Genomic DNA, 12,514 nt, shown 5'->3' on the forward strand with positions numbered 1-12,514 from the left:
TCAAAAATAAATAAACATAAAAAAAAAAAGATGCTCGACCATCTGAGCTACCCAGGGACCCCCCCCTTTTTTTTTTTTTAAAGTAAAGGTTCCTATCTTTGGCAAACTCCAAGTCCAGAGGGGTGACAGAGCCTGGCAAACATCCCGGAAGTCCTTCCTGCTCTCTGCCCCGGGGCCCCGAGAGAGAAGGGGACGTGCAGGAGGGCAGGGGAATTCTCTCACTCAGCCAGGGTTGGGGCAGGGACTTGACATCCTAAAGCCCAGCAGCTGCGGATGGAACCTTATTCGGAAACGGGGTCTCTGCAGATGACATCACCAAGTTAGGATGAGGTTATACCGGCGGGGGGGGGGGGGGGGAGGGGGCGGGCCCCCATCCGGTGGGTCGTGTGCTTCTGGAAAGAGGGGAATTTGGATAAAGACGTAGGGGAAGAGGGGAAGGCCACGTGAGGACGAGCAGGGACTGAAGACATGCCCACAAGCCGGGGAAGGTCAACGGGAACCGGCAACAAGGGAGGCCGGAGGAGGCAGGGACTCCTCCCCCGGGGGCTTCAGAGGGAGCAGGGCCCTGCGGACACCCCGAGTTTGGACTTGTGGCCCCCACAGCCCTGCTCGGGTGTAAAGGAGCCACAGAAGGGAAGGTGCGGGACGTGTGGGTTCCGCACAGATGTCTCTCCTGTTATCAGTTTGTCGCACGTCTGGAGGCTCAAGATTTCAAGCCCTCTGACGTTTCCAGGTCTTGCTTTTGGGTGTGGCTTCCGCTATTTACTTCCTGCGCCCTGGACCTATCTCCTTCCCCCAGAGCGTGCTTGGGGTGAATCACACCTGGGACTCCGCCTCGGAGCCTTCCAGAGTCAGCACATCGCGTGGCCCGCGGGGAAGCCCTGCGTGAACGTTAGCCTGAGTCACAAAACACGGTCGAGATGATGTCCTCGTAAGCCAGCCAAGGCCACTGCAAAGTCAGCCCGGAGTCACCTTTTGAACACGCAGGAAGAAAATAAAAAAATAGCATCTGGACGTCAGCTCCACGAGGCCAGACTCTCGTTCGATGCCCTCTGTGCCCGTGACCGCCTGCCACACGGTAGATGTTCCATACACATTTGTGAAATGAATGCCTCAACGTTTAAACCAGCAGCTGGCCTGTGAAAGTGACTTCTTTGCTATGTGTGGCACTTGGATGTTTTTAATGAACTGTCCACATTTCTCAAGTGGGAGATTTTTTAAATAGTTTACTCATTTAGTTTTGAGGGGAGGGAGGGGCCAGAGAGAGAGGGAGACAGAGAATCCCAAGCAGGCTCTGCACCAACAGGGGTTCTCGAACCCAGAACCTCGAGATCACGACTGGGCAGAAATCAAGAGTGGGATGCTCAACCGGCTGGGCCACACAGGCGCCCGTTAAATGGGAGACTGTACGTCAAATGAGTTGCCGTCTGGCTGCCCTTATAAACAGAAACATCTGGGGACACCTGGGTGGCTCAATCGGCTGAGCGTCCGACTTCCGCTCAGGTCACGATCTCACGGCTCACGAGTTCGAGCCCCGCGTCGGGGTCTGTGCTGACGGCTCGGAGCCTGGAGCCCGCTTCGGATTCTGTGTCTCCCCCTCTCTCTGCCCCACTCCCCATGCTCTGTCTCTGTCTGTCTCAGAGATAAATACACATTAAAAAAAATTTAAGAACAAAACAGAAACATCTGGCTACACAGGTCAATGACTGGCCGGACAGGGGTACACGCCAGGGCGCCTTCCTGCCTCATTTCCTTACGCTTTCTGGCCCAGGAAGCAAGAGAAAGCCACACACAGCACCTGAGTGAGAGGCAGGTGAATGCTGTCCCCAGGGAAAGCTGTCTCGCGCAGGCTGTTTGCTCACTCCAGAGCGGCCGCTGCCACCGTGCGTGACAAACGCTGGGAGTACGCATCACGGTAAAAAGCCTCGAGTGGCACGGGGAGTTCAAGGGCTCTGGGGAAATGCTTGGCTATTTTTCCAAGAGGTTACCCACAGGTAATTTACATGTACGACTCGGCTTATGCAAATCAGGCCACAGGATTTATTCTGGGCTTTGCTCGCTTCACTCTTTGGAAGCCGATCTCCCCAGCTTTTTGAAGGTCTGATTGTGAACGTATTGAACCAGCCAGCACCCCCGATGACGGGCGCGCCTCAAATACCGATTTGCCACCCACTAGGAGCCAGGCACGCGACCTAGCGGGGCTAGGGGTCCACTCAGCGATGTGATGAGGCCCATGTGTCCTGACTACAAAAGTCACGATCGGGAGCTACATGAGTGGACCGTGGTGGGTATAGGGAGGGAAAACACTGCACACTAGGGCTTTACTTTCATGTTCTGTCTCGAGGCTCAAGCACCACCCCGCCGTCACGCCGCGGAAAACAAAATCCCTGCTCTCGCGGTGCTTGTGCAGGTGGAGAAAACAGGCAATGAACAAAATTAGGGAACGTGTACAGGAAAACAGAGATGCTGCGGAGAAAAATAAAGCAGGGAACAGAATAAAGGAACATTAGGAGTGAGGTTATGATTTCAACGCAGGTGGCTCAGGCAAGCTTCACTGAGGAGGGGACATCGGAGCAAAGGAGCAAATATCTCAGCGAGGGAGTGAACAAATACCTGGAGGAAAAAAGGTTCCAGGTAGAATAAATAGCAAATGCAAAGGTCCTGGGGCAGCACCAGGCTCACATGATGGAGGAACAGTGAGAAGGCCTGTGTGGCTGGAGCAGAGTGGGCGAGGGGGAGAGAGAGGGAAGAGGGAAGGGCAGGAGCAGGTTGTACAGGACTTTGGGGACCACAGGGAAGACTTTGGCTTTTCCTCCAGGGAGGTGGGAGCCCTGGAGGGCTGTGGGCAGAGGACGGCGGGACCTGACCCGGGTGCTCACAAGCTCCCTCTGGTGGCTGCTTCAGGGAGGACAGACCGTGGGAAGCAAGGTGGGGACAGGGGGAAGGGGGCAGAGGGGACTGTGCAGTCCAGGTGGGCGACGCGGTGGCTGGGGGCACAGGAGACGGGGGATGTGGCCAGATCTGGGATGGATTTTCAACCCCAATGTTTTCAGGCTGAGCACCTGGAATGACAAGCGCATTTCCACCTCCTATGGGAGGAGCAGCTTTGGCAGGTAATCTGAAGAATTCTGACCTCCGAGCCCAGTTTGGGACGCCTCCCCAGTACCTAAGTGGAGGCTGGAGGGGCAGCGGCACCGGGGCTGGTGGCTGGCGGGGGGGGGGGGGGGGGCGCACACCCTTGATGGGGGGGCGGGGCGGTAACCACCGATGGCCACTGGTCAAGCGCTCACGCCGGCACCGTGGAGCCGCCACGAAGTTCCTGACCCACGGGGCTGGGAGAGCCCCCGGGGCGGGTGACTGTGTCCGCGTGCCAGGAGGAGGCTGTGCCCCAACCTGCTGGGGAGGAAGCTGCTGGGTGCCCTTCAGGAGGAACGGGCGGGAGAGGTGCCTTCCTGGGTTCTGTGGGCTGCCCTAGCAGATTATTCCGTGTGGGGAGGGGGTGGCGGGAGCCCCGAAGCGGGAACCCGCAGGGCCCGCGCTAATTCGGGTCGTCCGCGCCAGAACTAAACTACAGGAAGCCCCACACATCTGGCGTCAAATGCGCTGGCAGCAGCAGACGTCGGGGTGGTAAAGTCGGCCGCCCGTGTCAGGGCTGCTGGTGACCGAGGGTCAGGTCAGCGGCGGGAATGTGGACGGTGTCCCACGTGAGACTGGGCTCTGCTGTTACAGCCGTCTCGTCGCCGTAAAACAGGTGGTTCAAGGCCGCACACGGAGAATGGGAGGGGGGCTGTGATGAGAACCCGTAGCCTGGGCTCCCAGCCAGGCCCCCAGACCCCTTCCCCTCTGCCTCCGCCAGGGGCTGGGTGACAATGAGGGTCTGGGGGAGGCCGGGCTGGAGGGCCGGCTGGGCTGACTTTACCCCCGGGGACGGAGATGACCCCGGAGCGCCTGGGGCGGGGCAGATCTCAGAGACGAGCTCTTCAACACCCCCCCCCCCCCCCCCCGCCATTAGAGGTTCCCTGACTGCAGCCCTGCAGACCCCCCGACATACTTGCAGAGTCACGGCTTGGCAAAAATAATTTAATAGTGCATTTGGACCCTGGGGTGGCCTCGTCCCTCCCCTCCCTGCCTAGTCCCAGGCTGGGGAGTCAGGGGCCCCGGCCCAGGCCCAAGGCGGCTGGGTCTGCCCACAGCGCCTTTTCCGGCACTCCCGGTTCCTCGAGAAGCTGGGCCAAGGCAACCCCACAGCCCCGGCCGGCACCCTCAGATGCCGGCTCCAGGCGACATCCCACCCCGACCGGAAATCTGGGTGCCGCCGCCCCGCACGAGGCCCCTGAGTGGGGGACACGGGACGCCGCAGCCTGGCCCCAAGGGGACGGGGAGCCAGATCCCACCCACACGAGCTCGGTTTATACGCAGCCGCGGTGTGGAGTCCCAGGGCCCCCCGCAGGGGAGGGAGGCTGCGGGCCGGCGGCTCTAGGCGGGCGCCGTGCGCAGCTGCTCCAGCCCGTCCGCGTACTGGAAGGCCGGCCCCGTCTCGTAGTCGTACATGTCCAGGGCCACCTCGCAGCTCTCCCGCACCACGCGCTCGGGGTCGGTCGCGTGGGCCCGCAGGGCGGCCAGGCAGGCGGGCCGGGCGATGGCTCCCAGGGCCTCCGCGCACTCGTGCCGCACCATGGGGCTCTCGGTTGGCCGGGCCAGGGTCGCCGCCAGCTGGGGCACGGCCGCCTCGTGCTGCAGCTGGCCCAGGACATAGCCGATCTCGTGGCGGAAGAGGGCGCCGCCACAGCGCAGGCCTGCGGACGGGAGGGGGCGTGGTGACTGGCTGGGCGGCGCCATCGGGGCAGGCCAGTGACCACGCCCCCGCCCGCCCGCCCGCAGTGCAGGCCTGCGGGACCCAGGGCTGAGCACCCGAGGGCAGAGAGGACCGAGAAAGGGGGTTCCCCGTCTCGAGGTGGTCAGTGCTGCTCAGGGGGAGGGACGTGGGGCCACGGGGGCAGGAGCGGCCGGAGGGCACAGCCTGGCGGTGGGCTCCCTGCGGGCTTCCTCCGAAGGCCGACTGGGCATTAGGGGGCTTCCCCGGCCCAGGGTCCCGGCCCGCTGGCTCCCGCCTCTCCCTGCCTCTGGATTATGTGCTTGACGGCGGGGTCAAGGGCTACCTGCGAGCCTGTACGCACGCCCGCACACGCTGCAGCGTTTAATAAGGGGACAGTCACGGGCACCCTGCCCCCACTCCACACACAGGTCATGCTTCACACTGATGGGGAAACCACAGCCGGGAGACGGGTGGTGACTGCCCAAGACCAGACGCCCTCGAGGCCGAGCCAGGGCCCAAGGCCACCTGCCTGACTGTGCGGCCCCCGTTCTCCAAGCAGCACCAGCCCCTCTGGGCTCCCGCCCGGCTTCGCCGGGTCTCCCGCCCCTGACGCAGGGTCACAGCGATGACCAGGCGTCTCCTTGCCAGACAGGAAGTCATGGGAGGGCTGCGAGGGCTCTAAATCCTCAGGGGGCACGTCCCGAGCATCGGGCCACGGGGGACCAGGGACCGCCCGGGGAAAGGCCTGCAGAGCCGGGAGGGGAGAGAGAAAGGGGTTCAGGGTCCTGGAGCCACACCGCCGTGGATCGGATCGCGACTCTGCCGCTCGCCAGCCGCCGTCTCCTCGGGCAACCACCTCGGCCTTTCTGGGCCGCGGCTTCTCCCTCGGAGAACCGGAAGTCAGGGTGAGGATGAGTTCTCGCGTGCGGAAGAGCCGGGGGCCGGGGGCCGGGGCCGGGATGCACATTCCCTGGGTCACGCTGGCTCGGTCGGTGTCACAGCCGCAGCCGCTGAGCCTGACCGAGGGGCACTGACCATGACCCCCACCCCCCTCCCCGGGCCCCGACTCACCCTCCGCCAGCGCAAGGGCAGCCTCCTCGCCGCCGGCGTCGCGCAGGGCAAACATGGCACGGTACCGCTCGAAGAGTGGCTGGCCTTCGTCCAGCAGCACCTCCCGCAGCCGCCCCACGTCGCGCTCCTCAGCGGGAGGGGCCGGGTCCACCGAGAGGTAGGGCCCTGCCACCGCGGGCTCCCCGCTGTGCTGCTGCAGCCACTCCAGCCGCCTGACAGCCAGTTGGCACGTCTCGGCCACCTGCGGGGACAGGGGTGCACAGATGAACGTCCAGAACAGGCTCACCCATGGACACAGGAAGTAGATGAGACACTGACAAGGGTTGGGGGGCAGGGGAGTGACTACTGATGGGGCGGGGCTCCTTTTGGGGTGAGGGAATGTTCTGGAATGAGAGGTGATGGTTGCACACCTCTGTGGATGTTCTAAAAACCACTGAAGTGCACACTTTCAGAAGGTGAATTTTATGGTGTTAACATCTCAGTAAAGTCGCTCCCTGAAGAAGGAAGAAAGGCAGGCGGGGGGGACGGACCGTGGGGCGGACAGAAGTGGGTGGGCTCGGAGGGGTCTTGGCGGAGGGACTGGAAGAGCGGGAAAGGCGCGGCGCGTCAGCCGGGCAGGGTGGGTTTTGTGCGGGGGAATCAGGAGCCCACAGCCACCCTGGCCACCGCCCCCTGATCTTCTCCAGGCCAAGAGGTCGCCCTGGCAAGCAAACCCTGGTGAGGCTGGTCTAGGCAGGAGCGGGAGGGGTCAGGCGTTAGTTACCTCGATGACGGGGTCGGTGGAGTACTGTTTCAGGACCTCCAGAACTTCCGGGTTCCCGATGGCCCCCAGGGCCTCCCCTAAGGAGAACCATGAACACAGTTCACTGTTGGTCAGGAAAGTAGGAAAGGCCCTGGATGCGGGGGGGGGGTGGGGGGGGGAGGGAGGGGGGGACACGACACCGGCAACACCACCTCCTTTGTGCTCCGTCCTCCCTACAGCTCTGTATGTATCTTGTGACCCACCCTGGCCCCACGGACTGGAGCGGAGCCGGCACGGCCCCCAAGTGGTCTCAATGGCATCCCTTCCCCTGAATTTGGACTTGGCCGGAGCTGGGCTGAGACCTCTCCCGATCCCCGGGCCAGTGCAACCCCCCCCCCACCCCCGCTCTAGATGGGGAGACACAGGTGAGCATGACATTACAGCCTGGGGACACTGGGTAACATGGAGCTCCAAGGACACCCGGGCGAGGAGAGTTCGTGGGGGTGAGCCTGGAGGAGGGGCATCTAGGCGGCGAAGTGAGGGAGGAAGGCCAGCAGGACCAGGCAGGGCTGGAGCAGGCTGACCGTCTCCGTGGGTCTGCACAAGCCCTGAGTGGGAAGAGACCCAAGGCCAGCAAACACTCGCTCCCACTCAACTCCTCCTCCGCTTGGCAGGCTGGTAGAGTGTGATGCTGCCCCCCATTGAGAACACCCCAATGGACCTGAATCCAAGTCAGGGCGTCCTCCTCTGCCCGCAGCCCTTCAGGGCCCCCACCTCCTTCAGGGCAAAAACCTAAAGTCCTCCCTTTGGCCCCCAAGGCCCCGCACAACCTGCCCTGTCCCCTTCCTGTCCTCCCCTCTCCTTCCTCTTGGTCACTCTGCTCCGGCCACAGGGACCTCCGTGCCACTCTCCCAAAGAACAGGCTGGGTACTGCCCCAGGACCTTTGCTCGGGCTGTATCCTGTGCCTGAAGCACTTTTCTCCAGGTAACTGCCTTCCTTCACTCAGATCTCTGTCCACTGATTAAAAAGGGCAACACCCCTGGCACCCCCATCCTACTCCCTGCGTCATCGCCTCCTTAGCACTTCCATAAGACGACAAGGTGTCCTGCACTCCCATACACTCAAAATAGCAGGACTTATGGGAAAGGTGAGGTTTGGAATAGAGCACTCTTGGTTAAGGAGAGCTCCAACCGAAATAGCGATTGGCACATCGAGCGTCACCAGGGGCAGCGTGGGGATGGGGACAGCTCAGCATAACTAGAGACCACTTCGGGGAATATTAAAAATACCTAAAAGAGTAAAATGGAAACAGCCGCCCTGTGCCCATCCACAAATGAGCTCACTGGTTATAGAGGCAAGGCCTCAGCAGCACAGTCTTGCCGAGGATTTTATTCGTTCCTCCTGTTTCCTACTGCCCTGGAGATAAGAAGGCCTGGTACATAGCAGGTGCTTAATAAACACTGGCCCAGTGAATAAAACGAACTCATGAAACAGACATCACAGGCTGGCGAGCTCACCACCTGGTTTTGTATCAGCAAAGAATGGTTTTTATGTTTTTAAATGTCTTTCTCAAAAAAAATTTTTTTTTTTTGTTAAACGTTTTTATTTTTGAGAGAGAGAGAGCACGCACGTGCAAGCAGGGGAGGGGCAGGGAGAGAGGGAGACAGAGGATCTGAGGTGGGCTCTACACAGATAGCAGACAGCCCGACGCGGGGCTCGAAGTCACGAACTGTGAGATCGTGACCTGAGCTGAAGTCTGATGCTTAACCGCCTGAGCCACCCAGGCGCCCAAAATCGCTTTCTTTTAAATCAAAGCGATGAGGGACACCAGGGTGGCTCAGGCTTAGGTTAAGCCTCCAGCTCCAGACGTCGACTCAGGTCATGTTTTCACAGTTTGCGGGATCCAGCCCAGTGTCGGGCTCTGTGCCGAGTGTGGAGCCTGCTTGGGATTCTCCCTCTCTCTCTGCCCCTCCCCTGCTCGCGCTCTCTCTGTCTCTCTCAAAATACACAAACTGCAAATCAAGAGGACCATATTTCCCCACGTGAAAATGGCGCGAAATTCAAATCTCAGCGTCCATCAGGGTCCACCTGCACGTGGCCACGCCCCTCCGGGGGTGCTAGTTTATGGCGGCTTCACGCACCGTGGCAGAGTTGAGTCCGGTGACGGAGTCTGTCCGGCCCGGGGTGGGGGTGGGCTGGAGACTTTACCCACCCTTCGCGGACCCAGCGTGCAGAGTTCGGCTAGATCACGACGGGGCGGGGGGGGGGACACCGAGGCAGAAGGGAAACAGCAGGCGGGGTGAAGGCCAGGCGCCCTTGCCCTGGCCACTCACCGGCCTCGTGGCGCACCATGGGCTCCTGGCGGGTGTCACGCAGCACGTCCAGGAGCACGGGGATGGCCCGGGAGTCCTGCATCTGCCCCAGGCAGTAGGCCAGCTCGTGCTTGAGCAGGGCGGAGTCGTCGCCGAAGGCCTGGCTGATCCAGGTGATGGCGCCCGGGCCGCCGAGCCCGCGAAGGGTGAAGAGCGCCCTGAAGCGGGCCTGCAAGGGCTGCTGGGGGTCCACCAGCGTGCGCCCCACTGCCTCCACCTCCTGCTCGGTCACCATGGCACCGCCGCCTTCCTCCGCAGCCCCGCCGGGGGCCGAAGCTGGGGACCGTGGGGCACGAGAACCTACGTGCAGAAAACCGACAGCCCAGGTGAGAGGCGTCTTCCGCCCATCCGTGAACTTGTTCCCTTAAGAGTTAGGCCCCCGGTGGGGTGGATTCCCACCAGCCGACCAGCCTGGACGTCTGGGTTCAAAGCCAGGGTCTGGCCCGGTCTACCTGCTGTGCGGCCTTCCATAAGTCACTTTCCCTCTCTGGGCCTCTCGCCTCTGTACCGGCAAGGACTTCTGCCGGTCCGCGGTCCACGCCGTAGCCGGAGGGACCATGGTGGTGGGTGGCCAACACAGCCCCCGACGATCCCCACTCCGTGCGGCCCCTCTCACACCGGAAGGGCTGAACAACGGGACACGGAAGGGACGACATCATGAGAGGATGAATGTGTTTGTTTGTTTGTTTTATTTATTTATTTTTGGGACAGAGAGAGACAGAGCATGAACGGGGAAGGGGCAGAGAGAGAGGGAGACACAGAATCCCAAGCAGGCTCCAGGCTCTGAGCCATCAGCCCAGAGCCCGACGCGGGGCTCGAACTCACGGACCGCGAGATCGTGACCTGGCTGAAGTCGGACGCTCAACCGACTGAGCCACCCAGACGCCCCGGCAGGCACCTCTTCTAAGCCCCCTACATTCATGAGCTCCTGTGATTCTCCCCATAAAACTATGAGACAGGCACTAGGACTGTCACCCTTTTACGGGCGAGAGGGCAGAAGCCGAGAGGTTAATGACTCGCTTACGAACCGCGTAAGGAGTTATACATCCAGGTGGCCGGGCTCCAGAGGCAAGTTCTAAACCACAACTGTTGTGCCGAATGGATGGACTAAGATGACATGATGCGGCTGGGCTGGGAGGAGGGGCTCCCTCTCCACCGTCCAGATCAACCAAGTCCTGGCAGACGCTTCGTAAAGCAAGCCTTGGCGTGCTGCGTGGCCTTCCGGTTCCCTGCAGCATCGGCAGGGCTGACCCGGCTTCATGAGGGAGGTGTGGCTGCCTGAGTGTGGATGACCATGGAAGGAGGGGACACCTTGAAATAAGGACCACCAGAGACCACAGAAACCAGGAGCCAGGGAGCTGGCAAGGCCTTAGGGGCCATGAGATCTGACTCTCTTCTACACAGACGAGCAGCGACTTGTCTGGGGTCACCAAACAGGACCCAGGACTCCTGCCTCCCAGTCCGTGCGGGGTCGCCCTCAAGACACCTGGAGAGGGCCCTTCATGGCCTCCTCATCATCCCCAGCGTCCTCAGATGCCTGGGAATGAGGGGACATGTGGCCAACAACGCAGCTCCAGCTACGGGAGAGGAACGTGAAGAGAAAACAGGGCGAGACCTGAACTGGGGCAAAAGTCTCCGGGCTTGGCTTCTTCGTTTGGAATAAAACTGTCAGCAGCTCACGAGCCGGGTTTCCTTCCAGTCTCTGTCCAGATATTAAAGTACAGGCAGGAATCCTCTGAGCACCCAGCTTCGACAACGCAAACCCTCCACCGCCCTGCACTTCTGTTCCTTGTGGCTTTCAGTGTTCCCCGCGGCCTCTACCAGCTCCTGGCGTCCAGTACATTTCACTCATCTGTTTCTTTTTTTTTTTTTTTAATTTTTTTTTCAACGTTTTTTTAATTTATTTTTGGGACAGAGAGAGACAGAGCATGAACGGGGGAGGGGCAGAGAGAGAGGGAGACACAGAATCGGAAACAGGCTCCAGGCTCTGAGCCATCAGCCCAGAGCCTGACGCGGGGCTCGAACTCACGGACCGCGAGATCGTGACCTGGCTGAAGTCGGACGCTTAACCGACTGCGCCCCCCAGGCGCCCCTCACTCATCTGTTTCTTACTAGAAAGTCGGCGCCACAAAGACGGGACTTTATATAGAAATAAAGATAAATCTGTACCACACGCACACACACACACGGACCCAGGTATATATATACTGTTTTGTTCACTGCTATGTCCCCAAGGCCTAGCACGGGATCGGTCACCATGGTAGGAGGTGGCCAATCCTTAGTTGTTGAATGAACCGAACGTCTACTGCGCACCAGGCATCGTACTAGGCACTTCACGCCCGGCGTAAATCTGTATCATTCGTAAACTGGGTAGAAGGGGCACATGGCCCGAATGAAGCGATGCTCCTAGAGCACCTTGTACAATTGCTGGCACTTAACAGGCCCTTGGACAAACCAGAGCTAGTGTTAAATATTCCTGCAGGGAGCCCCAAACCCACTTCTGTGCTCAGGAGGGCGCCCCAGGCCACCTGGAAGCCCGCAAATCATACTTTCGGCCCATTTTTCAGTGGGAAGCGGGGGCAAGGGTGTGGGCGCGGGGTTGAGGGGATCAGCCCCCAACCAAGGCGGAATCCGGGAATCCGCTCGCCCCCGTGAAAGCCTCTTAGAAGACACGATGGATTAGTAAGGGATGGAGAGAGAGGAGACGAGGATCCTCAACCCTCCGCCCCCCCCCCCCCCCCGACATCCCCGACCTCCCTAAACCAAGAATTCCCAACAAAAAGATACCTGGTAATCAACGCTCCTCCAGGAAGGGATTCCCTCGGGGCTGCCCGCAGGTTCCCTCCCCCTGGAAGAGAACCCGAGGAACTGGATGCCTCAAGATCTGTCTACGCGGGTCCCCAAGTACTGGATCCCTCACGCCGCTGCATCTCCCAGAAATCTCGAGAAAGGGGTCGCCCGATATGGGAACCCCGAGCACGCTCCGGCTCCCTGGCTCCCCCCAACGAAGGGATCTCCGGCGACAAGGACCCCGCAACCCGGGGAAAGAGTTCGCCCGGACTCTAAACCCCTCAGGAGGAGGCCCCTCGACTCCCCCCCGCCCCCCAAGCAACGAATCCCAGAGACTGGACCCCCTCCCGCGGCGTCCTCCCCGTGCCCGCCCGCCAGGCCGCGGCCACGTACCGCGCTCTCTGCTGCCAGAACGCCCGAGCGATCTTCCGGAAGACGAGGAACGCCGCGCCCGCCCGCTCCCTCCGCCGCCACCCGCGTCTCACCAACCGCGACGCTCGCAGCGCACTCCGGGAGCCGCCATCTTGTCGCCCACGTGACCGGCCCGGACGGCACCAACACAGCCCTCGGGGGGAGTTCCAGTCAAAGTCTCCGCGGTGGGAGAGAGGTCTGGAAGCATGAGTCGGCGCCTGGGCCCCAGCTCACACTTAAACACCGGATGGAGTCTACGGACATCCCTCAGGGAAGGGCAAGGGCAACCTTCATTCTTTCCCCGGAAGAGA

The 12,514-nt window shown here is 61.1% G+C and overlaps 1 protein-coding gene across 2 annotated transcripts; it reads right to left on the bottom strand.

Annotated features, from left to right (window-relative positions):
- Positions 1-4,066: 4,066 nt before the first annotated feature.
- Positions 4,067-12,514, bottom strand: DOHH (deoxyhypusine hydroxylase). 2 transcript variants are annotated; one of them, XM_058729042.1, is made up of 6 exons: positions 12,186-12,514; positions 11,790-11,850; positions 8,964-9,302; positions 6,651-6,727; positions 5,888-6,128; positions 4,067-4,796 (listed from the first exon to the last, which is right to left on the bottom strand). In XM_058729042.1, exons 3-6 carry the CDS (start codon positions 9,235-9,237, stop codon positions 4,477-4,479), a joined length of 912 nt encoding a protein of 303 aa, XP_058585025.1. In that variant the 5' UTR covers positions 9,238-9,302; positions 11,790-11,850; positions 12,186-12,514; the 3' UTR covers positions 4,067-4,476. The 2 variants fall into 2 exon arrangements, with proteins under 2 accessions (XP_058585025.1, XP_058585026.1); XM_058729043.1 differs by lacking the exon at positions 11,790-11,850.

Source organism: Neofelis nebulosa, chromosome 4, assembly GCF_028018385.1.
Source record: "Neofelis nebulosa isolate mNeoNeb1 chromosome 4, mNeoNeb1.pri, whole genome shotgun sequence".
In the NCBI taxonomy this organism is placed as follows: domain Eukaryota; kingdom Metazoa; phylum Chordata; class Mammalia; order Carnivora; family Felidae; genus Neofelis; species Neofelis nebulosa.

Bases quoted from the DNA above. Each gene is read 5' to 3' on its own strand.
- DOHH (XM_058729043.1), bottom strand. From the start codon at position 9,237: ATGGTGACCGAGCAGGAGGTGGAGGCAGTGGGGCGCACGCTGGTGGAC. The intron at 6,728-8,963 runs GTGAGTGGCCAG...GGTTCTCCTTAG, and splicing joins CATGGTGCGCCACGAGGCCG to GGGAGGCCCTGGGGGCCATC. The intron at 6,129-6,650 runs GTAACTAACGCC...CTGTCCCCGCAG, and splicing joins CCACCGACCCCGTCATCGAG to GTGGCCGAGACGTGCCAACT.